This window comes from Zonotrichia leucophrys, chromosome 17 (assembly GCF_028769735.1).
Source record: "Zonotrichia leucophrys gambelii isolate GWCS_2022_RI chromosome 17, RI_Zleu_2.0, whole genome shotgun sequence".
Taxonomy (NCBI): domain Eukaryota; kingdom Metazoa; phylum Chordata; class Aves; order Passeriformes; family Passerellidae; genus Zonotrichia; species Zonotrichia leucophrys.
Genome location: NC_088186.1, coordinates 9,475,607 through 9,500,320, shown reverse-complemented (window position 1 = coordinate 9,500,320; position 24,714 = coordinate 9,475,607). Strand labels below are relative to the sequence as shown.

The following is a 24,714-nucleotide window of genomic DNA, read 5'->3' as shown; positions in this document are numbered from 1 at the left end:
TGTGCTGGAATAGGAGAGAGAGGACATGGGGGTTGAGAAGGAAATGTTTCTTTTCTAGGAGGAGAATAGTCTGGATGAAAGGATTTCGGGAGACAAAAGAATCGCAAAGAATTTGATTTGGGAGCAAACTTCAGGCTGAGGGCAGTGCTTGTTGTGAGCTGCAGATAAAATTCCATGTTCACATGATTGCATGAGGCTTATAAGGAAGTGGCCTTAGCCTGAAAAGAAGGAGCTTTGAGACTGGTGACTGCTTTGTAGGCCAGGTATGCTCGTGGTTGTGTTTCCTTCCTTCTGCAGATCAAATGCTTCTGTTGTTTCTAATGACAGGCCCGTGGTCAGCGTCCCCACGAGCCTTGAGCCCAGGCCTTGCCCAAGCACAGTGCTGAGATCTGAAATGAGCAGCCTCCCCGTGCCTACAAAGAAACACTCTCTTTCTACAAACATTCTCTTAATCATTACTTCCTATATAATTAACTACAAAATGTTTGTCTTCTCTTCAAGGCAAAAGTTATCATGAGCAGGCTGGTTTGGGTTGTGTTATTTCAATTTATATATTTTTGGGGAGAAGGAGGGAAAAAATGACTGAATAAGAATCTGCTGCTGCTGGGGTTGCATCATGTGTTGAGAGATTTGCCTCTGCCTTGCTCCAGCATTGCTGCAGCCCTCATTTTCCTGGCTGGTGGGATCTTTCCCAGGGGCTGTGTCCTGAGTGGGGTCTGGTGTCCCTTGGAGGGGTTGGTGACCAGCTGGGGGCTGGATCCAGGCAGGATCAGTGCTGTCCATCCCACAGAGGTGTTGGTGCCTGCCCTGCCCCGCATGGGAACGGGCACTTTGAGGGGTCTCCTGCTCCCAGCCCTCTTCCAGATGGACCTGCTGTGTGTGCACAGCTCTGCTCACAGCACCGCTGCTGCGAGCCTCGGGTTCCCAGACCGTTGATTTTTAAGACATAAAAAAAAAAAAGAAAAAAAAAAAAAAGACCCTGGTGAAGGTAGACATCTTGGCACCTCAGCCTGCGCTCCTTGCCGGGCTGCCGGGAGAGCAGGGAGCTGGGCTCATGATGTAACTCTGCTCCCTTGGGCTCGGTAAGCTGCAATATGTTGGAGTTTTGCTGTGCATGTGTTGTCTGTGCCTATAAAACCTGTTTGGACCTTTGCGAAGGGCACCCGGATGGCTGATGAAAATACCAAGGAGAGGAGGCTGAGAAAGCTCTTTCAGCTTTGTTCTTTTTCTTTTCTTTCTTTTCCCTTTTTCTTGGTTTTTTGTTGTTTTTTTTTTTAATGGGCTTTTTTTATTTTTTTGCTTTTTGGGTTTTTGGTTGAATTTTTTTGTTTTGTTTGTTTTAAAGGCACCACTGTAGTTTGTAGTCATCATCTGTTTGGAAATGCTGCAGAGCCTTTCCTTGGCCGGTCTGACCTGTCTTCCATCCCCTCCAAAGACCTCATGGAGGAGAGGAAGCTTGTTTTCTTATAAACAGAGGCAGAGAGGAAAAAACTAAACCAGCAGTAGCTCCTCTGCTTGGCTCCTCATGGCTCTTAAAGCCCTTTCAAAGACCCCATCAGTCTTTCTTCAGATGCACTAATTTTTTCTACCCTTTGAAACCTAAAAATTAAGGGTTGGGGGGGGGGGCAAGAAGGCTTCGTGGCTGGTTGTGTGTGCTCTTTATGGAGGTTCTCCAGCCACGGATGGTTAATAATCAGTCTGGGGTGGGCGAGGGAATGGAGGCAGACGGCTGCGGGAAAGGGGGAAAGGAGGAAAAAAATAAATGGAGCGAGTGAGACTTTTATTGTGAAGCAGCGTGTGCTTGGCAGTTGGCTTTGTTGGGACTGCTGCAAGAGCAGACATTTCTCGGCGGGGAGGGTGGGTATAGGATTTCCCTGCCAATCGGGAGCGGACGGATGGGGCATGGGGAGGGTGAGCAGAAAGGGAAGTTTGCTCTGGATTTAAGGGAGGGGAGGGCAAAAAAAACCCAACACACACACACACACACAAAAAAGCTGGAGGTATTGACACTTGCGGTGAAGTTGGTGCTAAGTTGGCTGGGTGGAGCTGGGTGGGATGGATGGTGCTGGGTGCCCCATGGGTGTCCCTCGGTGCTGGGCGTTGATGGGAGAGCAATGGCCTGGGGGGATGAGGCTTCGAGCGCTTTGCAGGGATTTCCTGTAGCTTCCTTCTGATCCAAATGCTTCAAAATTCACAGTTGGCTTTTTGTTTCATTTTTGTTTTTAATGATTCTTTTCTTTTTCTACCTTGATGCCGAGTTTTTGGTGGGAAGTTGTAACGTTGTCGCCTCTGCTGTCTCTGAGGTAGGAAGGAGAGCCTGGGAGATGCCACCTCAGCCAGCCTTGCCTTGGCACCCAGCTTTTGTACTCTCGAAGGACAAAAGTGATGGTTTCTCTCTTGGAGTTGGGAGTTCTGCTTTGAGAGCTGGGCAGGCAGCTCTGAGCTGCTGGTGACTGCAGCGAGCAGGGAGGGTGGTCAAGGTCTCATTGACCCCAGGGTTCCTGCAGTGGCTTCTCCTCATGGGCGAGCAGCAGCAACGCCTCTGTGGAAGGGAGAGCGTGGGCAGTGTGTGGAGTGAGGTTACAGCTTAGGAAACACAGGAAAAATCGTGTTCAGATGGCAAAGAATGGCCCCTGGAAATCCTGGGGCTTCTTGTATGAGTCAGTGGAGGAGCAGGAATATCAAGACCTCTCCTTGTTGCAACAAAGGTTGGGAAAACAAACTGGTCCCTGTTAGGCTGACTGAGGCTCTTTATTTGCTGCTGGTGCCTGTGGCCAGGGCCTGGTGCCCCTGGCTGTGGTGGGAGCCAGGGCTGCCCTCGAGCACTCTGAGCTCTCTTTGCTCAGGTCTTGCTGCAGGATAATCCATGAGAAAAACTCAGGTTATTCCCAGTTTACAAGAGGTCTGGCTAGAGGAGAGGTAGGGTTTACAAGCTCATGTTTGCAGCAAGGATATGAATTACTGGCTTAGCAAGTGAATAAATAAAACAGCTGCTCTATGTTCAGAGTTTGGGCTGTGCTTTATGGTCATTTCTCAATGGAAGCTGTTGGCCAGTGTCTGCTGAAGGTAGGTTCTGTGTCAGCCTGGGCTGACTGAGCTTTCCAGTGCTCACAGCAGCTTTTTGCTGTGTGCCTGGAGATCTGAAGGTGCTGTGCTTGGAGCACAAGGTGCTGGTGCTGAGAGCACTGGGATGTGGCTGGGTTTGTGTCTGATTGTGCTCGGGGCAGGCTGGGGACAGGCAGGGACAGGCAGCCATCCACAGCCTCTGTCCTGTGCTGCAGGAGCCATCCTTGAAGTGCCCTTAGCTCTGGGCCTGGCAGGTGGTGGAGGCTTTCCCAGGACTCTGTCTCCCTCCTTCCCTTGGTGTCTCTGCCATGGTGGATTTGGGGGCAGGACAGGGCGATCCTGCAGGGATTTGGGGCTGGGTGAGCCCTGCCTGGGGCTGGGGGCTGCTCTGCAGCACTGCCAGCACAGGGCATTGCTGTGAGTTGCCCAGCCTGGCAGGGTGGCTGGTGACAGCAGCAGAGCCCATCTCTGCCAGCTCTGGACAGTCCCACCCAGCGTGGGAGAGCTGCTGGGAGCTGCACACCGGCCTCCATGCGTGTCTCATCCCCCTCACTTGCTCTAAGGGAGGTGGGCAGGTTGTTTTTCTTTCTTTATCACCCAGTGAGCTTTAAACCCTGTGATTTGCATGGCTGCAGGCACCATCTGCTCCCCGTGCTGGCCTACAACAGTTGGCTTGACCTGGGCTTATTCTCGTGCAGCGCGCGCTGAACCCGGCTCCGACCTCCAGCTCTGCAGGGCACCCCCAGCCCTCTGCTGAAACTCAGCTGGGGCAAAGACCCCTTCTAGCTCATTTTTTAAAAATACCATTTTCCTTCTGGTTTATTTTGGTAGTAGGTTGTTGGTTTTGTTTTTTTGGTTTTGTTTTTTTTGGTTTTGTTTTTTTGGTTCGGTCTTGCTACTTCAAAGTAGAAAATGGGAAGGTATGAAGGCTGCAAACCTGAGCTAACAACGTGGTGCCAGGCGTGTGAAAGGTAGAGGAGATGAGCAGGTGTTCCCTTTTAAATTTTTTTTTTTAAGAGGGGGAAAAAGAAAAATTGCTTTCTATAGAATTAAAAATAGAGCTCATTAACTTTAATAAACATGGATGTTATGAATGAGGAGGTAGCTGTAGCTGAGTGATGGTTTGCAATTTTGGATGTTCATTTGAATGAGCTGCAAAAAAAAACCCAACCAAGCCACCAAAAGCACATGGGCTGGGACTGTTGATAAATGAGGTCATAGTGAGAAGTCTGATAGATCTGAACGTTTTGGGGGAGTCAGAGTCACCTCCTCGAGATGCCTTTCATGCAGATGGACTCAGCTGGGTTCCCAGGCACGTTGCACTGGGAAAATCTGTCTGGCTGCATCCAAGGCTGGGCTGGGAGGTGCCAGCCCTGGGCACAGCCTGGAGCCCCCGTGCTCCTGGGGCTGTCAGCCTGGGCCAGCCCTGCCGTGTTTTATCTGTGACCTGTGCCTTGGTGGCAGCTTCCTGGCAGCCTTTATTTTGCAGAGGGAGGTTTGGCTGTGCTGTAAACAGGATGTGTCCATGATTGTCTCTTCTTTTGAATGCACCGTGTGTCTGAGCACTGAGCTCAACCCTGATGTTTCTGGTTTTTCTTCTCCCCCACCACAGCGAGCAGTGCTGAGTAAGGGAGAGCCAAGGAAAGACGGCTGCATGAAGACTGAGCTGCTGAAAGACATCACCAACAACAAAGAGGAAGGTGAGCACTGGCTGAGGGTCAGAGCTGGCTGGTGAGGTGGGCACAGATGGGGACACAACTGGGGCTTGGAGAGGTGCTCAGTGCCCCCCAGTTGTGCTCCCACAAGCACAGGCTCCCTTCTCCTGTGCTTGTTCTCAGCAGGGCTCTTCCACTGGACATGCAGATTTGCTTTTCTGTCCATCCCTCACTGCTCCCCTGAAGAAGGAGATTTAATTTTCACTTCTGCATTGGTGTGAAGTGCACAGGAGTTACTTTGAACTTCCTGTGTGTGTGCCTGGTTTGAGCTGAACTCTGATCCCTCCCCACCATGACCTTTTCCTCCCTCTAGGAATGTTGGCTTTCTGTTTTGCTCTGGGTTTCTCTGTGGCTGCAGAGCAGCTCCAAAGGCTGCAGGGCTCAGACACCCCACACCTCGTGGCTCCTGTGGGGGTTCTGCAGCTCTGACTGTGCAGGATGCAGCACAGGTTCAACTGACAAAGTCTTTTCCTGCAGAGTTGTCTGTGAGTTACATGCACACAAATCTAAGGGTTTAATAAATGTGTCAGTGGGATTAGGGAAGAAAAACCCACCACCCTTTATCTTTCCCCCAACTCCCTCCTTTCTTTGCATTTTTTATTATTCCTGGACTAGTTACTTCTCACAGCTCTTCAGGGATTTGGTATATTTTTGTTCTCCTTTCCATAATAGAGCATTATGAAAGCACTGAACTGGCCCCATCCAAATCCCTACTCTTATCTAGAAGCAAAATTTTGGACTTAATTCTGTTGTGTTTGAGTACAGCATTGCTTTTTTCTTTCTTTTCTGTACAGCATAATGTTTTGTCAAGTTGCTCTAGTTAGGAAGTAAAGCTCAGAACAGGCAGAAATACTGAATTCTGTGTCAGGTGCTTGGATATTAACTGGGAGCACAGGAATCCTGCTGCCAGCAGTGGTGGCACAGGGACCTCTGGTCTGGGCAGAGCAGAGCAGAGACAAAATCTGAGGTGTCAGGAGGTGCTGATGGGAGGTTGTGCTGCTTTGGGGAAACTCACTTTGATCCCTTGCCTTTCTTAGCTCAGGATTATAAAGGTTTTTTGTATAACTCTTGGTTGATGTTAAGGTGTCAGGAATCTGTGCAGGTAAAAAAATCCAAAAGAAGGGTGGGAAGAGACATTTCTGTGCCTCTTGACTGGCTTTGACTTGGAGCAAATGCTGTGTCAGAGGGAAGCTGAGAGCCCTCCCTGTGCAGGGACAGAGAAATTCCAACCACTCCAGCCTCTATTCCCAGGGAGAGGAGGCTCCTAAACGTGAGTCTCAATTCTTCTGGAATGTTCTGCAGTGTCCTTGCCTCCCCAGGCACACCAGGAGTGTCACAGCCTGTGATGTGTGTGCTGCTGTGCTGGGACATTGTCCCTGCTGCCCCTGGCTCCCCAGCTGGGATCCTGGGAGCATCATCACCACCAGAACCTTGGTTCACAGCCCAAAAGCCTGTTAATAACAGTGTTTAGTGCTGGCACAGAAAGCACATTTTTGACTGTTGCATGAACATGAAATCATTCCAGCAGGCTTGCAGGAATGGTTCCTTTGAGCCCAGTTTCCTGCCTTGGGGAATCAGCTGGGATGTGTGGACTGGAAAAGCACCCTGAAGTCTCAGCTTCCAGTTTTCTTGATCAGTCATTTCCCTTTAGTGAGGAGCATTGTGCTGCTGAATATCTCTGTCAGTGGCACAGACTGGCTTGGTTTGGCTGCTGAGGGTGTGTTTGGTGGGAGCCATGGCTGCAGTGTGTGACTGAAGCTGCTCTGGATTGTGTTCCCTTTGGGAAAAACCCCTGCCAGGTAACCTGACAATATTAACCTGGCATCCAAACTTCCAAACTTGAAGCTGCAGATCCAAAGGCTGACTAAAGCTCACTGTGAATTGCTCTGTTTCCCCCTCTTTTCACTCCCTCCTGCCTCAGAAAGGTGCTGATGCTGAGGGCAGGTCAGGTACCTGCTGGAATTGTGTTATCACATCCCATAGCTCCACTGCTGCCTCTGAATGGCCTTGCACCAATTCCACCTCTGCACAAACTTGAGCTTTGCCTGAGTCCAGGACAAGACAGGAAATTCGGATAGCTTGAGGCCTGGGCTGATATTCAGGGCTCTGACCCCAAGCAAGGCCTGTCAGCTGCAGTGGAGAACATCATCCTGGTAGAGATCTCCATGAAGATCTCTTGCAGGGAAGGATCTTGCTCTGGTGGGGCAGTAGCTGAGCTGAGTTGATAATCACAGAATCACAGACTGGTGTGGGCTGGAAGAGACCTCAAAGCTCATCTCATTCCACTTTGTACCATGGACCAGGGTGCTCCAAGGTGCTCCCATCCATCCTGGCCCTCACTGATGTGCAGCTTGGAGGCAGTGGACCTTTCCTGGTGGTCCTCAGCCTTCATTTGGGACATCTCGTGGGTTGTTGGTGGGTGGGAAGCCCTTGTGTGGGCAGTTGGGGTGTTCTGCTCTCTGTTCCTCAGCAGGGAGGTGCTGCAGAAATCCCCTGTGGTTCCCACCTGGGCTCTCCTCCTCTGCCTTCATCCTGATAGAGAGAAATGATTGAGCTCTAAATGGGACATGTGTTTGTAGGAACAAGCTCTTTGCACATTCCAGCACTTTCATTTCCAGTTCTTGGGGTGAGTCCCAGCCTGTGGAAGTTGCTCACTAGGCTCAGTGTCCCTGTCTGTGTAAAATTGCTCAACACAGATAGAAAGAAGCTGTGGATGAAGCTGCTCTGTGGTCCATGGGAAATGCTCCAGTGCAGTTTCACATGTGGGTGTAAGCTTAGGTCCATACTTCCCTTTGACAGGGTGGGGAAGGGGGCAGGGACATGGGAGATGAGTGGAAAAAAGCTTTTATTAGGCCATATTGTCTTTAGTGTGACTCAGAGAGAAACTATTAAAAAGTGGTTTCTTTGCAAGGATTGCAAGTGAATTCAGCTCCTCGTGTGCTTCACTCCCAGCTCTGCGTCTCCCTTGACCTTTCAAGGCAAACCACTCCTTTTCTGATTGCCCAAGCCCAGGGGTGGAAAGTTCCAGGAAAGCAGCAGCACAAAGGAGCAGGAATGGGTGTTGGGAATGAAATTCTCCATTTGCTCCTGTGTTTCTGAGCCCTCACCCAAGGCAGCTGCTTTACAAGAGCCACAGTGCTGGGTGAGACAGTGCTGTTCTCAGATAAACTTCAGCCTGCTTTGAGAGACTGTCAGGGGTTTAAACTCCTGGAGGAGCCTTTTTTTTCCCCTTTTTCTCCTCTTATTGCAGGTAGGAAGCTGCTGTGAGCACAGGAAGTGCTGTTTCCATTGAGCAGCTGCAGCCTTTGCATTCCCAAGTGCAGGGATGGCAGCTTGAAAGGAGGGAAGGACTAACCTGCTCTCCTCAGGTCCTTGGCACTGGGATCCCTGCTGAGGCTGCCAGCAGGAGGCCAGGCAGAGCAAAGTGATGCTGCAGGATTTTACACGTTCACCCAGCTGTGCACCATGGGGCAGCCCTGGAGCAGGAGCTGGGCTGTGACACCAAAGCATGGCAGAGGGATGGAGGAGTTTCCTGAGGCTGTCAGTCTGCTCTGAGTCATTGAACTGCTGAGCCAGTTTAACTGTTAATGGTCAGACTGTGCCCTGGGGGCCAAGGTAGGGCTGGAGGGTGTCAGGGGGGTTGATCCTTCCCTTCTACTCAGCCACATCTGGAGTTTTGGGTTAAATTCTGGTCTGAAGGACAAGGAGCTGCTGGGGAGGCTCCAAAGGTGATGAGGGGTCTGGAGCATCTCTCATGTGAGGACAGACTGCAGGAGCTGGGTGTGGTTAGTCTGGAGCAGGGTGGTCTCAGAGGGCTCTGATGAGTGCACATAAACATCCCCAGGGCTGTCAGAGGATGGTGCCAGACTCTGTTCAGCAGTGCCAGTGACAGGACAGGGAGCAATGGCCATAAACTAAAACACAAGGAGTTCCACCCCAACATGAGGAAGGGAAAAGAGCTCTGGATCAGGGGCCCGGGGAGGGTGTGGAGTCTCCCTCTCTGGAGACATTCCAAACCCACCTGGACATGTTCCTGTGTCACCTGGTCCAGGTGACCCTGCCTTGGCAGGGGCTTGGACTGCATGATCTTCAGAGATCCCTTCCAACCCTGTGAGTCCCCAGCAGCATCCCCAGCCCACTGGCCAATCCCAGCAGCCCAACCTGTGGAACCTCAATGCTGAGCACTCCCAGCAGAAGTTGATTCCTCCTCTTTTCTGGTTTGCTTTTCCTGTTTTGCATCTTGGTGTCACAGTGCTCCAGGGACGAGTGACATCTGAGTCTGGAAATACCTGGACACCAATCCATCTTCACAAGGGCTTGGGGGCAAGAAGAGACCATCAATAACTCAACCCAGAGAGGAACTTTTACCTGAAAGCACATTTGTCTGCATTTCTTGGCTTCAAAATGTTCTGCTTTTTGGCTTCAATCCCAGAATCCCAGACTGGTTTGGGTTGGAAGGGACCTTAAAGATGATCCAGTTCCAGCTCGGTGCCATGGGCAGAGATGCCATCACTGGGTCAGGTTGCTCAGGTGGCTTCCAGCCTCCATTGATGGAGGAGGTGCTTTCATCCCAATGGATTCAGGGTCTCCAGCTGCCCCCTCTCCCTCACCTATGTCATTTCAGCCCCAACATCTTCATGCTTGGGCTCTTCTCTGCTTGGCAGTTTTCCTTTTTGTTGGAGGAGGAAGAGGGGAGGGAGCTGCTGTAACACAAAGATTAAAAGCAGGTGCTTTTCTCACTTTTATCCAGCAGGACAGTTGGGTATTGAATCAAAGGCTGTGGGATCTGTGGTGTTTTAAGGATGGTTAAGGTAGAACATCTGTGAGATGTGAGTGTGTATAAATCCAGCTGTGTGCACTCCTCAGTCTGCACTTCCAAATCCTGAGCTTTTCCTTTAAGCTCTGTCTTTGCTTAGCTCATTTGAGCTAAGTTCATTTAAGCCTTGTCTTTGATTAAACATTTCTCTTGCAGCAGCTGAAGCCTCTTGGCTGTGCTGAGGGCTCTGGAAATGCAGGGAAAATCCCACAGGCAGAGATTTCTCAGCATCAAGATGCTCAGAAAAATGTGTAAAAGTTCCAGATAGGATAGTAGTGCATTTGTTGCAGAATATATAATATATTATATATATTATATAAAAATATAATATATAATATATAATATATTATATATAATATAATATATAATATATTATATATTATATATAGAGAGTATATATTATATTATATTATATTATATTATATTATATTATATTATATTATATTATATTATATTATATTATATTATATTATATTATATTATATTATATATAGAATATATTTTTATTTCTATTTTTTTCTTTTTCACTCTCTTTCCCTCAGACCTAGTGGCTGCACTTTGGCCTGGAGTACAAGGGCTCAATGCATATTTTTCTTATTTTGTTTCACCAAGCAGTGAACTCCAAACTTTAAAAATACATTAAAACCTTTATTTTTTTCAGAGCACTGTCCAGGTAACAGGGAATTTTGGCCTCCCTCAGATGAGAGGTTCCTGTGGGTCCCCACAGAGGTTTTGTGTCCCCTCAGGTCATGCCCAGCATGGCTGCTGGGGACAGTAACACATCTGTTAAACAGCCTCTGCCCACAGATAAGCTTTGGCAGGCTGGACCCAGCTCTGGCAAGCTCCAGGGCAGGACTGCAGCCAGGTCTGGCTCTGCTGAAAGGGCTGGAAACCCCAGCAGGCAAAGAGGAACCAATGGCTGGGCTGGGAGAGCAGAGGTGGCTTTAATTTTACCTAATTTGGGGGTTTTTTTTGAAGTTATCATTCTAAATCTGAATTAATCCAGCTCATTTCTGCTTAGACATGGTAGCAGGCAGGTCACACATGGTCCAGGCTGGGGTGAGTTTGTCCTAAGTTCACTTTTTGAAGTCAGCCTGTGCTGCTTTTGTGAGTTGTGTGTTGCTTTTTTGTGGGTTCTCTCTGTTGGTTGCAGCAGTGGCTTAGGGGCCCTTGGAGTCTGAGATGCCTTTTAGACACCTAAAATTAGATGAGGTGGTCTCACCCTGCATTAGCTTTTCTCCTTTCATCAGGGTCTGTTTTCCCCTATTTTCACCAGAGTCTGTTTTCTTTGGGAAGTTTAATTCCATTTTGAGCAACTGTGATGTTCTGAGGTGAAAACTTGAGCCTGACCCTTCTGCCTGAGCCTGGGGAGGGCAGGGAGCTCTGCAGTGCTCTCAGGGAGTTGTTAATTCAGAGCAGGGATTTAAATTTATTATTGGCTGTTCTTTGCCACGTGGAGTTACAGGGATGGTGGAATAGCTCAACTTCCTGAGTCTTAAATTCCTTGTGTTACTAAAATGTACCCAGCCCCTAAATAATGTGTATTTACTTGGTATCAACTTCAAATACACCAGTAAATCTCTTGGGTTTTAAATTAGCTGGGTTTTAAATGAATCCAAGCTCAGATGGGCATTCAGGCAGTGTTGGGGTCCATGGGAGGAGCTTTTCCTGCTGCATCTGGCATAGGGGATGCCTAAAAGAGCTTTAAAAAAAACCTGGAATGTTTCTAATTAATAAGGTTATACTTCATGAATGCAGGCTAGAACTTCCTACCTTTTATTTCTTTTTAATTAAAGAAAGAATGCCTGTAGATTAAATAGCTGTGAGTTGGAGAGAAAACTGAATGTGGAGAAAACCTTGGTTTTGGCCTACTTTGAAGGGATGAATGCTGTAAAGTCACCAAGTTTTAGAGAAATAAAAACTTTGGGTTTGTAATTCCCTTGCACTTTCAGCACAGGAGCAGAAAAGCTGCTGAGCAGCATTTTCAAGGGGAGATCTCACTGCCACGAGGTGTGTTTGAAATGAGGATTTTAGCAGGTTTTCAGTGAAGCTTTTTTTGGGGAATGAAAAAGGGGGGATGAAAAGGTCACGTCGGGAAGAAGTGTTTCTTCAGGTGTCTGGGCTGTGGAAAAGCTCCTGTTTGATTCAGTATTGTCACTGGGGAGTGACAACACAGGGAGGCTCCTGCTGCCTCTGGTCTGTGTTCCCATCCCTGGCTGTGGCAGAGTTCAGCAAAGCTGTGAAATATTTTGAGTTGTGCTGTGCAGGTGCCCTTGGTGAGCCTGGGATGGCAATTCCTGTTTTCCTGTCACCAGATCAGGTGTCCTGGTTGGGAAAACCCAGCCACACAAATTGTGACGCTGCTCTTGATATAAACTGATGCTCCAAGGGCAAATCTTCAGTTTGGGTTTGAGGTGGGGATGATGGGCTGGTGCTGCTTGCAGGAGCCCAGAGCTCAGTGTGGAGGGAACAATGCCATTCCCAACTGCTCATGGGTTTGTTTTGGGGCTGCCAGAAGTGGGAATGGGAGAATGGAGGGGTTTTACCCCAAAGAAAGGGAGCATCCTGCTTGCAGTGTCTCAGGGAATTGTGGTTTCTCTCAGTCTTTGCTGTGAAGTTCCACATCTCTGTTGTATCAAACCTCTGCTCACACAGGTTTGGAAGGCTGGTGCCACTTCCACAGTCAATCAGATTGCATTTCACAATAAGGGAAATAAGTGTGTGTGTGTGTTTGTGTGTGATTTTGATTTCAGCCTCATGGATTTTTCATAAAGCCCGTGCTGCTTTCTGGAGTAATGCAGTTACTTTTTCCCTAGGGCAGTGCTCTAATTCACATTGTTTTGGTTGCTTTCATGGCAGGTAGAGCAATTCTTGCTCTCTGCTTACTCAGTTTATCTCATAGTCAGCCACTGAAGTTGTTTGACTGCTCTGGTGGGAGAGCACAGTGTTTAAATCAACAAATCTTGAAGGCTTCATTCACCCAGGTGCCTAAAGCTGGGCTCTAGAAACCTCCAGCTGTGGTTACAGAGATTATTTTTTGTTGCTTTGCATTTTTTTCCTGGCACTGACTTTGCTGCAATAATTGCTTAAATGGCCTTTTAAAGACCCTGAATGCAGAAAGAGAAACAAGAATTGAAAGAATAAAGGCATAGTTGTGGCTCCCTCTGCCCACAGCTTTTCAAATAGTTAAATAAAACAGAAAAAAAACCCCACTTTATCTTCTCCCAGAGTTTTTGCTATCAAAACCAAACCCTTGTGCCTGTTTCTGTGCTCAGGGAGGTCTGGGTGGTGTGAGAGGGAGCAGGTGGAGGTGATAAATTCAAATCCTGCTTGGGGAACCCTCAGTCACTGCTCCTGCAGGTGAGGTTTGTGTCTCTGTGTGCTCCAGAGAGCCCTGGGGAGCAATTTTTGGGTGTTCTGGGGCTCTCTCTGGAGGCTGTGAGCCAGCAGAGCCCATGTGGGAGGCAATCCCAGGCTGGGTTTCCTGGAATGCGGGGGGATGGATCTCTTAGTGCAGTTTTTCCTCAGCAGGAAAAATGGCCACAGAGACCGCTCAGGGTTTGGAGAGACTTCCAGACACATCTGCAAAGATGCTTTGTGCCCAACATCTGTGGCTTTCAGCTGGAAATCAGGAGCATCAGAGGGGCTGTCCCCTCTTAATGGATGGGCAGGCTGAGGCTGGAGGGGTGAGATGTTCCAGGAGACCTTTGAGAGCCTGGTGTGAGTCCAGCACTGACCAGGTGTCCAGCCAGGGCTTGGATTGAATGCTTCACATGTACTGACCAGGCCTGAGAAGGCTTTCAGTTTGCTGGAAATGTCTTTAAATCTCAGATGGGCACAAAAAATCAGAAAGTTTAAGGAATAATAATGTTGTTTGAGATACTGGAATGCATCACTTTTAGAATCTAGAGCTGCCAGTGCTGTTTGGGCAGGAGTTGTACCCAAATCTTCCAGGTCAACACATTGGGAAGAGATATCAAATATCAGGAAAGGTTCTTCCCCCAGAGGGTGCTGGCACGGCCCTGAGGCTGCCAGAGCTCCAGGAGCTGCCAGGGATGCCCAGGGTGGGGTTGGTGGAGGATCTGTGCAGGGGCTGGGCTGGATTGATGATCCTGGTGCTCCTTTCCAGCTCAGGATATTCTGTGATTCCATGATTAAGATGAACTAAACAAATGCATTAAAAAAGGGTAGAAAAAGTGAGATATTTTTATTTTCCCAATGAAAATGGAAAGAGAATTTGGGTGGGTTTTGGGAAGAGCTATTCTGGTGAGCTGGGTGGTGCTGGGTCTCCTCCCTGCTGCCCTTTGCAGGGAGCTGCTTCAGGCACACTGGGCTTGTCATCCCAGGGTCCTGGTGGTCCTCCATGAGTTAGCCTGGCACCAGGTTCTTGCCAGCTCATAAGTGACATTTGTGAGGCAGCTGAGGGAGCTGGGCAGGGGCTCAGCCTGGAGCAAAGGAGGCTCAGGGGGCCCTTGTGGCTCTGCACAGCTCCTGACAGGAGGGGACAGCCGGGGGGTCGGGCTCTGCCCTCAGGAACAGGGACAGGAGCAGAGGGAACGGCCTCAGGGGGAGGCTCAGGTTGGAATTTCTTCATTGGAAGGGGCTGCTCAGGGAGGTTTGGAGTCCCCATCCCTGGAGGTGTCCAAGGAACACCTGGAGGTGGCACTCAGGGCTCTGGGCTGGGTGACAGGGTAGGGATCGGTCACAGGTTGGACTCGATGCTCTTGGGAGTTTTTCCAGCCTTGATTTTGGGATTCAGAATGTTGTTCAGAATGGTGTTCAGAATGTTCTCCTTGCTGTTTGTGCTCTGAGGGCAGTGTGAAATGAGGAGCTGGTACCCAGTGGTCTGGCTGTTCCTCCAGGTTCTCTGGATCCTGTAGGTGAAAATTGCTTTGATGGGAGCTGGTTTGAACCAATCCCCCCTGCTCTGACAGAGCTCTCCCTGTACTTCTCGTGTTGCTTTTCATAACTGTCTGCTCTCTGGAAGGAAAACAAGCCAAGGAATCCCCAACAGCAGGTTGATGTAATCATTGCTCTGAGCATGCCAGGGAATTGTTATCACTCCTGGATGCCTGGGGAGCTGCTGGGTTGTCATGTCAGAAACTTTTTCTGCAAGTATGTGACATTCCTAGTTGGATTTTTCAGCTTGGATTTGAAATCTTTGGTGGGATAAAGTCATTGATGGAGGAGCAGGGAAATGTTGGAAATGTTTGTTTTATGTGGGCATTGTTGTGTGTGAGCTTTGTCAGGCTGCAAAAACCTTGCTGCATTTGAATCATAGAATTATTTCAGTCTAAAAATGCATTTACCACACTTCATTCCTGTGTTTACTCCTGCTGTTCCCTCTGAAATGACACCATGAATCCTGGACCTGTTGTGCTTTGTTGTGCTGAAAGAGCCAATTCCCACTGAAGAACATTCCCAGGAGAGCTGGGATAGCCAGGAGTTATTCCTTGGGATGTTCCTGTAGCAGCAGAGCCCTGATGGGGTTCACTTTTGGGGATGACATTTGGCTGCTGGGCCGTGTGAGAGCCATAAAAGCTCCCTGGGACAGCCCAGCAAAGCTTTTCTGTGTCAGACTGGCTTTGGGAAGGGCTTTGCAGAGATCCGGATGCAAGATGGGGCAGAGTTTTGTTTGCCAGGTGAGGTGTTGACATATGGTGCAATAAATGCAGTTATTGGAAAAGCCAGAGATAATATTTACCTTGAAAAATCCATTGTTGGGAATAAATGGCCACATCTGCAACTCAGGCAAGTGGGAGTGACTGCTGTCACCTGGGCCACCACCTGAAATGTCACTGTGTGAGGAGCCAGGAGGGCTGGGCAGGTGGGTGAGGGAACAGCCTGACAACTAAAACTGTGCTTTAATTGATGTGGTGGTGGTTGATCCATGGTTGGATATCTTGGAGGTCTTTCCCAACCCTGAATATTCTGGGATTCTGTGATTTACATCAGGCATGGCGGCTCTTACACTGTGAGTAGCTGTGCTTGGAGTACAGCTTGGGAGTTTCAACCTTGGAGTTTCAACCCACTTGTGACCCTTTTCTCCTCTCTTCCTCCCTCTCCCTGCAGGGTTTAATGCCATGGCTGCAGATGAAAGCGCTACAGAAAAGCAAGTGGGGGAACCAAAAATGGCAGTAGATGGTGAAACCAACGGTTCCTGTGAGCACAGCGAGGGTGGGGGCCACCCAAACCCAGCGAAAAACACTCAGGACAACACGAAAGTGAGCCAGCAGGACTCTTCTACTAAATTAAATAGGATAGCAGAAAATGGCATTTCGGACAGCGAGCCTGGGAAGCAAAACCATCTGAAAGCAAATGACTTCACACAGACTTCTGTCACAGGGAGCAATGGATATATCCTAACCAAGCAGATGGCACAGGAGCAGCCTCTAAGGACTACCAGCTTTGCTTCTCTCACTGGCCATGCTGCAAAAACCCTGCCTGGAGGAGCAGGCAAAGGCAGGACTGTGGGGTCCTTTGCCCAGCTCCAAGCCACGATGCCAAGCAAGCTCGGGGAGGGCAGCAAGGACACGGATGCTAAAAAAGGCCCTGCTGCTAATGCTGAAGTCAAGGTGCACAGAGCACGGAAGACAATGCCTAAACCCACCCCCAGCCTGGTAATGTACCTGCCCAGCACAGAGCTGCTGCTGCTGGGCTTGCTCTTGGCTTTCTCTGGGGGCCTGGGGGGTACCTGGCTGCATGGCAACACGTGGTGTTCAGAGCTTGCCTGCTGAGTGGATTGGTGGTTTTATTATTTTTGGTTTAGTTTTTGTTTTATTTTAATTTAAATTTTTATTTTAATTTTTATTTTATTTTTATTTTATTTTTATTTTAATTTTTATTTTAATTTTATTTTTAATTAAATTTAAATTTAAATTTAAATTTAATTTTAATCTTATTTTTATTTTTATCAAGATAGTTTATCTATGTTTTATATAGATATATAAATAAAAATATATTTCTTGTCTATATTATATTTTTAATCTATATATTCTATATTATACTTTATTTAAAATATAATATTATAATTAATGTATAATTTCATAATATGCACAATTTTATATGTATAGAAAAATATATTAATTTATATATTTATATAGATATATAAATCTATATTTATATTGATATTTTAGCTATATTTTTATATAGATATCTATATCTATATCGATATCTATATCTATATTTAGTTATTTTATTTTATTTTATTTTATTTTATTTTATTTTATTTTATTTTATTTTATTTTATTTTATTTTATTTTATTTTATTTTATTTTATTTTATTTTATTTTATTTTATTTTATTTTATTTTATTTTATTTTATTTTATTTTATTTTTTTCTCTTCCTCCAGACAGAAATGTTGAAGTAGTTGGTCACATGGCAACACCAGCTCCCATCCCCAATGTATTTCTAAATATATAATTGATCAATTGCCTCCTCCAGCAGATCTGTGTGAGACACTAAATGGCCTTTCTCTCATGGCTCTATTGCTCATCAGCCTCTGCTGACATCCAGAGCTGCTTGTGAAACAAATTAGATTTTTTCTGAGGTCAACCCAAAGGAAATTAAGCCTAGCATGAAAACTTGAGGCTCCTCCCAAGCTCAGAAGCTGTCAAGGAGCTGATCTGTGAGGCAGCTTGATTGCTTTGCTGTAGGAATCGTTATAGGGCTAAAAGAGATGATGTTTTCTCTCCATGTCATTGGGAAATGTTCTCTCCAGGATCCTTAGGGTGGATTTACCATCACTTAATAAAGCAGAGCCTTGCTTTTTTTTGGAGGCATAAGGAGATGTCATTTGGTGCATTCATGTCACAGTGTGGAGGACAGAAATGGGCCTCTCTTTGTCGTGGTTATTGACAAGTTTGGTTCTTTTTTTGGTTCTTTGCCAGAAGTAGGGAATAGATCCTGCAACAGGCAGAGCTCCACTGTAAGCAGTTTTCATCCCTGTGATGCTTTATATGACTACAGTGAGCTGGATCCTCTCCTTGTGCTGTGTCTGAGGGTGGAGGGAGACTGGGAAGGGGGAGCCATGGGATCATTCCCAGAAATGCATGGAAGCTGCTGCAGCTTTGTCAAGGTCTGTGCAATGCATGGATGCTGTGATCCTGCAGATCCACAGGGCCCTCAGATGTCCCCTCATCTCAGCACGGCAGTGTGAGGTGTGAAAGGCTCAAAGCTGGGAGTGCCTGTGGTCTGGAGCAGGGAAAGAGAGAGGAGAAAGGGGAAAGAGAGGGTGGCACCTGGCCAGCCCCAGATGGGGGAAGGTGCCGTGGCTGTGGCACCACCTGTGCCTCTGGGAGCAGCTGGGAGTGCCAAGGGCACGGCAGGATGCCAAAGCTGTGGGCACCAGGCTCAGGAGAGGGGCAGGAGCCGCAGCTGCCTGTCCCCCTGAGCCCTCATTCCCCTCTGCCTTGCCCTGGCTGTGGTTGAGTTCTCTGCTCTCACCCTGCCTGTGTTTCTGACTGGCACAGGGAAGCCCAGCTGCCATCCAGCTCCCATCAGGGTGTCTCCCACCCAGGGAAGGCTTTGCAGCCTCCAGCCCCCTGTTCTGCACTGGAATTAGGCTGGGCAAACCCCCAGACCCTGGTGGGATTTAGCAGAGAGAGATTCCATGGGGCTGAGCAATTGAAAGAGACAATTCCCTCCTAAAGGTGACCGCTGGGTAGGGAGGGAGTGTTTCCCTCATTCATATTTTATGATATATCAGAAAAATATTTCCATTTAACCCCGTGGGCTTCAAGGTTTGTGTCTGGGAAGTGGCATGGGGTGTTTGGGAGCTCTGGGAGTGCTGGGACAGCTCACTGGGATGGGGCTGCTGGTCCTTCTTTGCTCACACGACAAAAGCAGCTTCAAAAAACCAAAGCCTGCACTTGTTGGGCTGCTCTGGAAAGTGCATAGCCTGTCCTCAGCTCCTCTGGGCATTTGCCTTGGGCTTAAAATAGGGAGAGAAGCAACATTCCCAGGAAGGGTGGTGAGAAGAGGCTGTTCCCATGTTCTCTGCTCAAGCCTCTGCAGCTGAATGGGAACCCAAGATCTGATCTCAGTTCTGCAAGACAATGAAACATCTGTGTGTTCAGCCTTCCTGATAATTACTACCTCATTTTTCCCCATTGTCTCTGGAATTTACATGCTATTTTCTTTGGAGCAGCAGAGTCCTTGCTAAGCTGTCATTTTTCTGTCCCAATTATTTCTTTGTTGAGCTGCTTAGAGGAGGCTCCTCAGCTCAGGAGCTTTTCCTGTACCAACCTTCACACCTTCTCCCCTTAAAAAACCTCTGTGAAATCAGGTGCTGTATCCTGGGAAATAAATTGTGGAAATCACCCAGGAACTGATATTGCAGGACACAGGAATTTGCTTGGTTAGTATTTTTTAGGGCATTGCTGTTTTCTTGGTGAAACTGTTCTTGCAGAACTGTTCTGCCTGGGAGGAGGAGGAGGAGGGGAGGAAGGTGTTTTGCTGCCTGCAAAGTGTGAACATTTGTTCCCCCTGGCTCCTGCAGAAACCCACTGGGGCCAAGAAATTGTTTTGTGTAATCCAATAGGTGTCAGGGGACCTTGGTAACCTTTTCCTGCACATGTGAATTGGTCTCTGAAAGGAAGGAGAGAATTTTCTCACCAATTTAACCAGCTTTTTCTCTGTTTAGGAGTTGCTTCCTGAATTGGGATCGAAGCTGAATCTGAAACAGGTGACAATTTTAATTGATGCTGTCGCATGTTAAGGTGGTTTTTGAGCAGAGAACATAATTTCTGCTCTCCTTCTGAACAGAGCAGTAACACAAGCACTGCCCTTTTGGAAAGATCTTTCTTTCACTGCTAATCCATTTTACAGCCCTGTTAAGAACCCAAAAGTTTGCAGGGCCAGGCAGCAGACTGAAAGGCAAGTGTGTGTCTGTGTGTGTGTGCTGTGCTGGGAGAAGGCTCCTCCTGCTTGGGAACCAGCTGCTGAGCTGAACTTCAGTAAAACACAAGGGATAAAGGATGGGAAAGGTGGTGAGGGCATCCTAGAGTTGCTTGGAGACAGGAGGAGCAGATGGGTGAACTGGGAACCCCAAGTTGTGTTTCCTTTCCGTGGTGACCACAGGGCTGGAGTTTGGGGTGTGTGTCTCTGGTGGTATTTTTTATGCTGTGCAGAGGACTGGGTCAGGAAATAGTGCAAAAATCCTTTAAATGGGTGTTTTGGCCTGATTCACAGTGTGTCCCCAAAATGCAGGTGCCAGTTTAACTGGGGGAGACCATGTGGGCAGGGAGGAAGAGCTTGGAGCAGGAGATGCTTTGCTCATGTAGGTCTTTCCACCAATGTTCATCAAACTATTCCCTTCAGTAGCATTGCCATTAAATACCTGATCCCAGAGCTTTTAAACTGCCTCCTTTGTGGTGCTGCTGTGCTGCAGGAGCCTCTGGCCTGGAGAACACCCTGTGGCCGTCTCTTGCAGGGGTCTGGGATTGCTCAGCAAGCTCTGACCCTCCCATGTGCAGGAAACATAAAGCAAAAAGGGCAGGGCCTGATGGGGGTGGTGATAATGGGGATATTGTGTCCTTGGGGAGGACTCAGAAGGACCCTCTCCAGAGGGGTATCCAGGTGTGCTCCACTGGACTGAAAGAGTGAAATTGGTGTGTGTGAGGTTGGGCAGAGATAAATATCATGGAATCACAGAAATCCTGAGCTGGAGGGACCCACCAGGATCATCAAATCCCCCTCCTGTCCCTGCCCAGCCCCCCCAGCAGCCCCAGCCTGGGCACCCCTGGCAGCGCTGCCCAAAGGCTCCTGGAGCTCTGGCAGCCTCGGGGCCGTGCCCATTCCCTGGGCAGCCTGGGCAGTGCCAGCACCCTCTGGGGGCAGAGCCTTGCCCTGAGCTCCAGCCTGAGCTGCCCTGGCCCAGCCCCAGCCGTGCCCTGGCTGCTGTCCCTGTCCCAGAGCAGAGATGGAGCTGCCCCTCGGGAGGAGCTGCAGCCCCGGGGAGCTCTGCCCTCACTCTGCTCCAGCTGAACAACCCCAGAGCCCTCAGCTGCTCCTCAGGGCCCCTCCAGAGCCTTCCCTGATGGGGAACCTCCTTCAGGAGTGACAGTGCTGCCGCTGGGCTCCTCAGACAGAGGGGTTGCTGCAGAGGGAAGTGAGAGTGCAGGCTGTTGTGCAGGGCTTTAACCTGACATTGAACTGCTGCTGCTGGAGGTGCTGCCCCAGCTCTGACCACAGCCCACAGAAATAACGGCCCTGGCCCCAGCAGAGGGGTTTGGGGGGGTCAGGAGCCCTGGTGGCACATCTGCCCTGGGCTCCCTGTTTCGTTTTGACTGATGTGTGATACTCCCTTGCCTTGGGGCAGTTTGGTGCAGGAGGGGACAGGATGAGATCCACACCCCTCAGTGCTCTGCTTCAGAAACACTTTTAGTGCAGGTTTGGGACCACATCTTCACTTCAGCTCAGTCTACCTGGCTGCCTAAATCATGTTTTTATGTAGGAATGTGACTGCATTCAGATCAGTGCAATTGTAATCAAGTCACCATATAATCCCCCCTCTAATGGGCACGTATTAATCAGCAGATCATTAATCTGATCTAGACTAAGACCAAAGCCTTGCAGGCTTGTTGCTCCAAGGTGAGGCTTGATCAGGCTGCTGAAATTCAGCAGTGAAAACCACAATCCTGCAGCAGCAAAGGCAGAGCAGCACCACTACAGCTCCTACAGGCACTATCATCTGCTTGTGATCAATTTTTTATAGCAGACTGATATTTCTTGCTTAACCACCACTCACCAGTTGTTAGAGGCAGATCCCCCTGGGAGCTGCTGCTTTGTGCTCTTCAAAGGCAGTGCCTTGGTACAAATCTCCTGACCCTGTTGCTGGTGGATGGGGAGGCAGAGCTCTCCATCCAGCTGCCCTGTTCCCTGTGGCAGGGCTGCTCAGCTCACTGCTCCTGCCCTGTTGGCTCTGGGTTGTGTGCTGGAGATGGGAGTCCTGCAGAGCACAGGACTAAGGGAGCCCACAATCTCAGCCTGAGGTGGTTTCAGGCATCAGGAGCCTTTCTGCAGTGCTTAGAGCTCCCTGCTCCCAGGCAGGACCTGTGCCTGTGTCCTTCCACCAACACTCTGGTTTCTTTCCCATCTTGTTGGTTTTAGGGATGGAAAGACCCTTTAAATGCTGGGCAGTGGGAAAAATGTCCTGTGGAGTTTATAGAGCCAACACAAGGGTTCATTACTGAGCGTGGTTTGTTCTGGAGTTTTGCTTTCAGGGAAAAACCAAAACAACTGAGGATATTCTGTCTTTTGCCATTTTAATAACTTCCCCCTGCTGCTGTCGGGGACTTCAGTGGCAATAATAGAATGTGGTTGATCCTGTTAAAATGTAGACAGCACTTGAGTTTAATTTTTGTAAACACATCAAATATCCTGTTCTTGCCCCAATCTAGCCCATTTTCTTGGCTGTATTTCTCACAGTGGGGTTGCACATAGTGGTGATTCCCATTTTTGCTGTTTCCAGGCATTGCTAGAAATGCTGGAATATCTGCCCAAATTCTTCACTATTCACTACACAAAGCTGATACCACATGAGAAGCTGCAAGAAATGAAGATGTTGGTGTTGTATTTCTTTTTCTGTCTCATTTATGGCCCTTTCTTGGCCTCCAGTGGCCCACATGTGAGCACAGGGAGCTCAAACTGTATCCTGGAGTTTCCTTCTGCTTCTCTCAAACTGTGGGTAAAACCTGTTTAATAAGAATAGCAAAAATGTGATTGTTTTATGTAGCTGAGAACAAGGAAAGGTGGTGAGAAAACTGACTTAAAAATTTGTGCTGATCCTTTTTATTACAATCCTTAGATGTAATATTTTTATAAACACAAGAAATCTCTTCACTCCTTTCTGGGAATTCTTGGTATTCTTGTTTTTTTTACCATTGCTGCATGTGCCTCCAAGTAAATCTTTAAGTATCTTCAAGTATCTCTCTTCCATGAGACTTAATTTGAGTTAAAAAAAAACTTTTTAGCAGAATTGCCATGAAAAACCTCACATTTAGCAGTTGTTCTGCAGCCTGTTGAAGATTTTAAATTTATTTCTCTGTTGTAATTATAGAGGCAGAGACAAACCCTAAACTAATAACATAATACTTTTAAATTTAAACACTGGATTGTGTTCTTCCAAGCAGCCTGGCATGGCCTGAGTGTGAATTCCTGGTGTTTGGGAGTAACAGCACCTTTTATTAGAGACCAGTTGCAAAAACTTGCTCTTAAAGGACAAAAAATGCAGCCCTTGTTCACACTTGTGTCAGATCTGCCTGTCCCAAGCTCATTTTTCTAATTTTAAGTTAGAAATGGAAAGCATTGGATATATCAGGGGACTTGGGAATTCTCAGAATAATTGTGTAGCCAAGAGTTACTGTTAACCTTTAGATCTATAAACTCAGGACTTTTAAGAGGTATAAATAGTATTGTTGAGACTATTCTTGGCATCCTGTGCCCTGCACTCCTGACGTGCATTTTTTAAGGGGTAGAACAACTGGGAGCAGACTCAGGGTGATCCAGAAAATGATCCTATGGCAAATTAATTTGCTCATTTTATTACAATTATTGAAGAGAAAAGTTTAAAAAGAAAAAAAAAAAGAAGTTGGTCCATAAGTGTCTCCTGGGAGTGAGAGGTTCTGATGAGACAGGGCTTTTTAATTTAGTTGCAAAAACATAATGCATTTAATTATTTGACAGTGAGAGCAATTAAGCATTGGAACAACATATCAAAGGCTATGGTGGATTTGTCATCTTTGAAATCCTTAATCCAAGACTTGCTGCCCTTTTAGAAAAGCTGTGGCAATTGAGCCATAAGTTATGGGCTTGCTGCAGGAATCATTGGCACTTTGATGGCCTTTTGCTGTGGGTCATTTCTGATTATCATTAGGGCTTTGCTGGGCCTGCCTCTGCCAGCACCACACACGTGGCACAGCCTAATGAGGGGAATCAGCCTCTTCCCTGTTTGTTCCCAAGGTCACATTGCTGCAGAGCAGTGGCTGGGGCTGCCTGCCTGAACCTGAGTGCTTTTATTGCTTCCTGCTTTTTATTCCAGCCTTGCTTCTGCCTGCATTCCTCTTTCTGCGGGGCTTTTTCAGCTCTTGCTTCACCAGTCCTGTAAAGAAGAGTTCTCTGCAAGTGGGGCAGCACTTAAACCTTACAATCATGGAATGGTTTGGGTTGGAAAGGACCTTAAATTCCATCCAGTGCCAGCCCTGCCATGGCAGGGACACCTCCCACTGTCCCAGGCTGCTCCCAGCCCTGCCCAGCCTGGCCTTGGGCACTGCCAGGGATCCAGGGGCAGCCACAGCTGCTCTGGGCACCTGTGCCAGGGAATAATTCCTAATTCCCAATGCCAGGGCCTGCCCGCCATCCCAGGGAACAATTCCCAATATCCCATCTAACCCCACTCCTTTTCATTGTGAAGCCATTCCCTTGTCCTGTGCCCTTGTGAAGAGTTTCTCTCTTTCTTGTAGCTCCTGCAGGTACTGTTAGGCCACAGTGGGGTCTCCCCAGAGCCTTCTCCTTTCCAGGCTGAGCAATCCCAATTCTCCCAGTCTTTCCTTGTGTTCTGCTGCTTTTTCTCTTGTTTTGCTGGAGCAGCTCTGCCAGCCCTGCCTGCTGCCCAGCTGGATGCAGTGGGATAAAGCAGAGGGTAAATCCAGTGTAAAATGGCCCAGCAGAGGCAGCTGCCACCCCAATGTCTGCTGACCCTGTGGCACACAAGGAGCAGCAGGGGCTTTGTTTCATTCCTCCATGTGTTTCCTTGTCTCACCAGGCACCTCCTTGCTGGGCTGGGACAGGAAAATGTTTCAGTGAGCTGGATTGAGGGGCCTTGCCCTGCCCTTGGCTTTCCTTTGGCACACTTGACACAAAAGGCACAGGAATTAAAGCACCATCAAACCAAGCCATGGCTGTTGAAAGAATAAACACAGATGGAAAAAGGAAACACAAACACAGTCTGGACCTCTCTGTCTGAGGCTTTTAGGGTACAGAAAATGGAGTTAGACACACAGGAAGGGGATTGTTTCCTAAATTAGAGGAGGAAAACATTGAAGCAACATCAAAAGCTGAGAAATGGCACTCAGGGACATGGCTGAGGGTGGACTTGGCCCTGCTGGGTTAATGGT

General features: G+C 48.1%; 1 protein-coding gene across 10 annotated transcripts in view; it reads left to right on the top strand.

Annotated features, from left to right (window-relative positions):
- Positions 1-24,714, top strand: part of EHMT1 (euchromatic histone lysine methyltransferase 1) — a 123,691-nt gene that overhangs the window by 52,416 nt on the left and 46,561 nt on the right. For 6 of the 10 annotated variants that reach the window (XM_064727575.1, XM_064727577.1, XM_064727582.1 and 3 more), the window contains exons 2-4: positions 4,679-4,766; positions 15,670-16,217; positions 19,242-19,283. In XM_064727575.1, coding sequence (XP_064583645.1) covers positions 4,679-4,766; positions 15,670-16,217; positions 19,242-19,283 — 678 coding nt within the window. Of the gene's footprint in view, positions 1-240; positions 264-1,024; positions 1,083-4,678; positions 4,767-15,669; positions 16,218-19,241; positions 19,284-24,714 lie in introns of those variants that run through there. The other 4 variants (XM_064727583.1, XM_064727576.1, XM_064727581.1 and 1 more) reach the window with 3 other exon arrangements.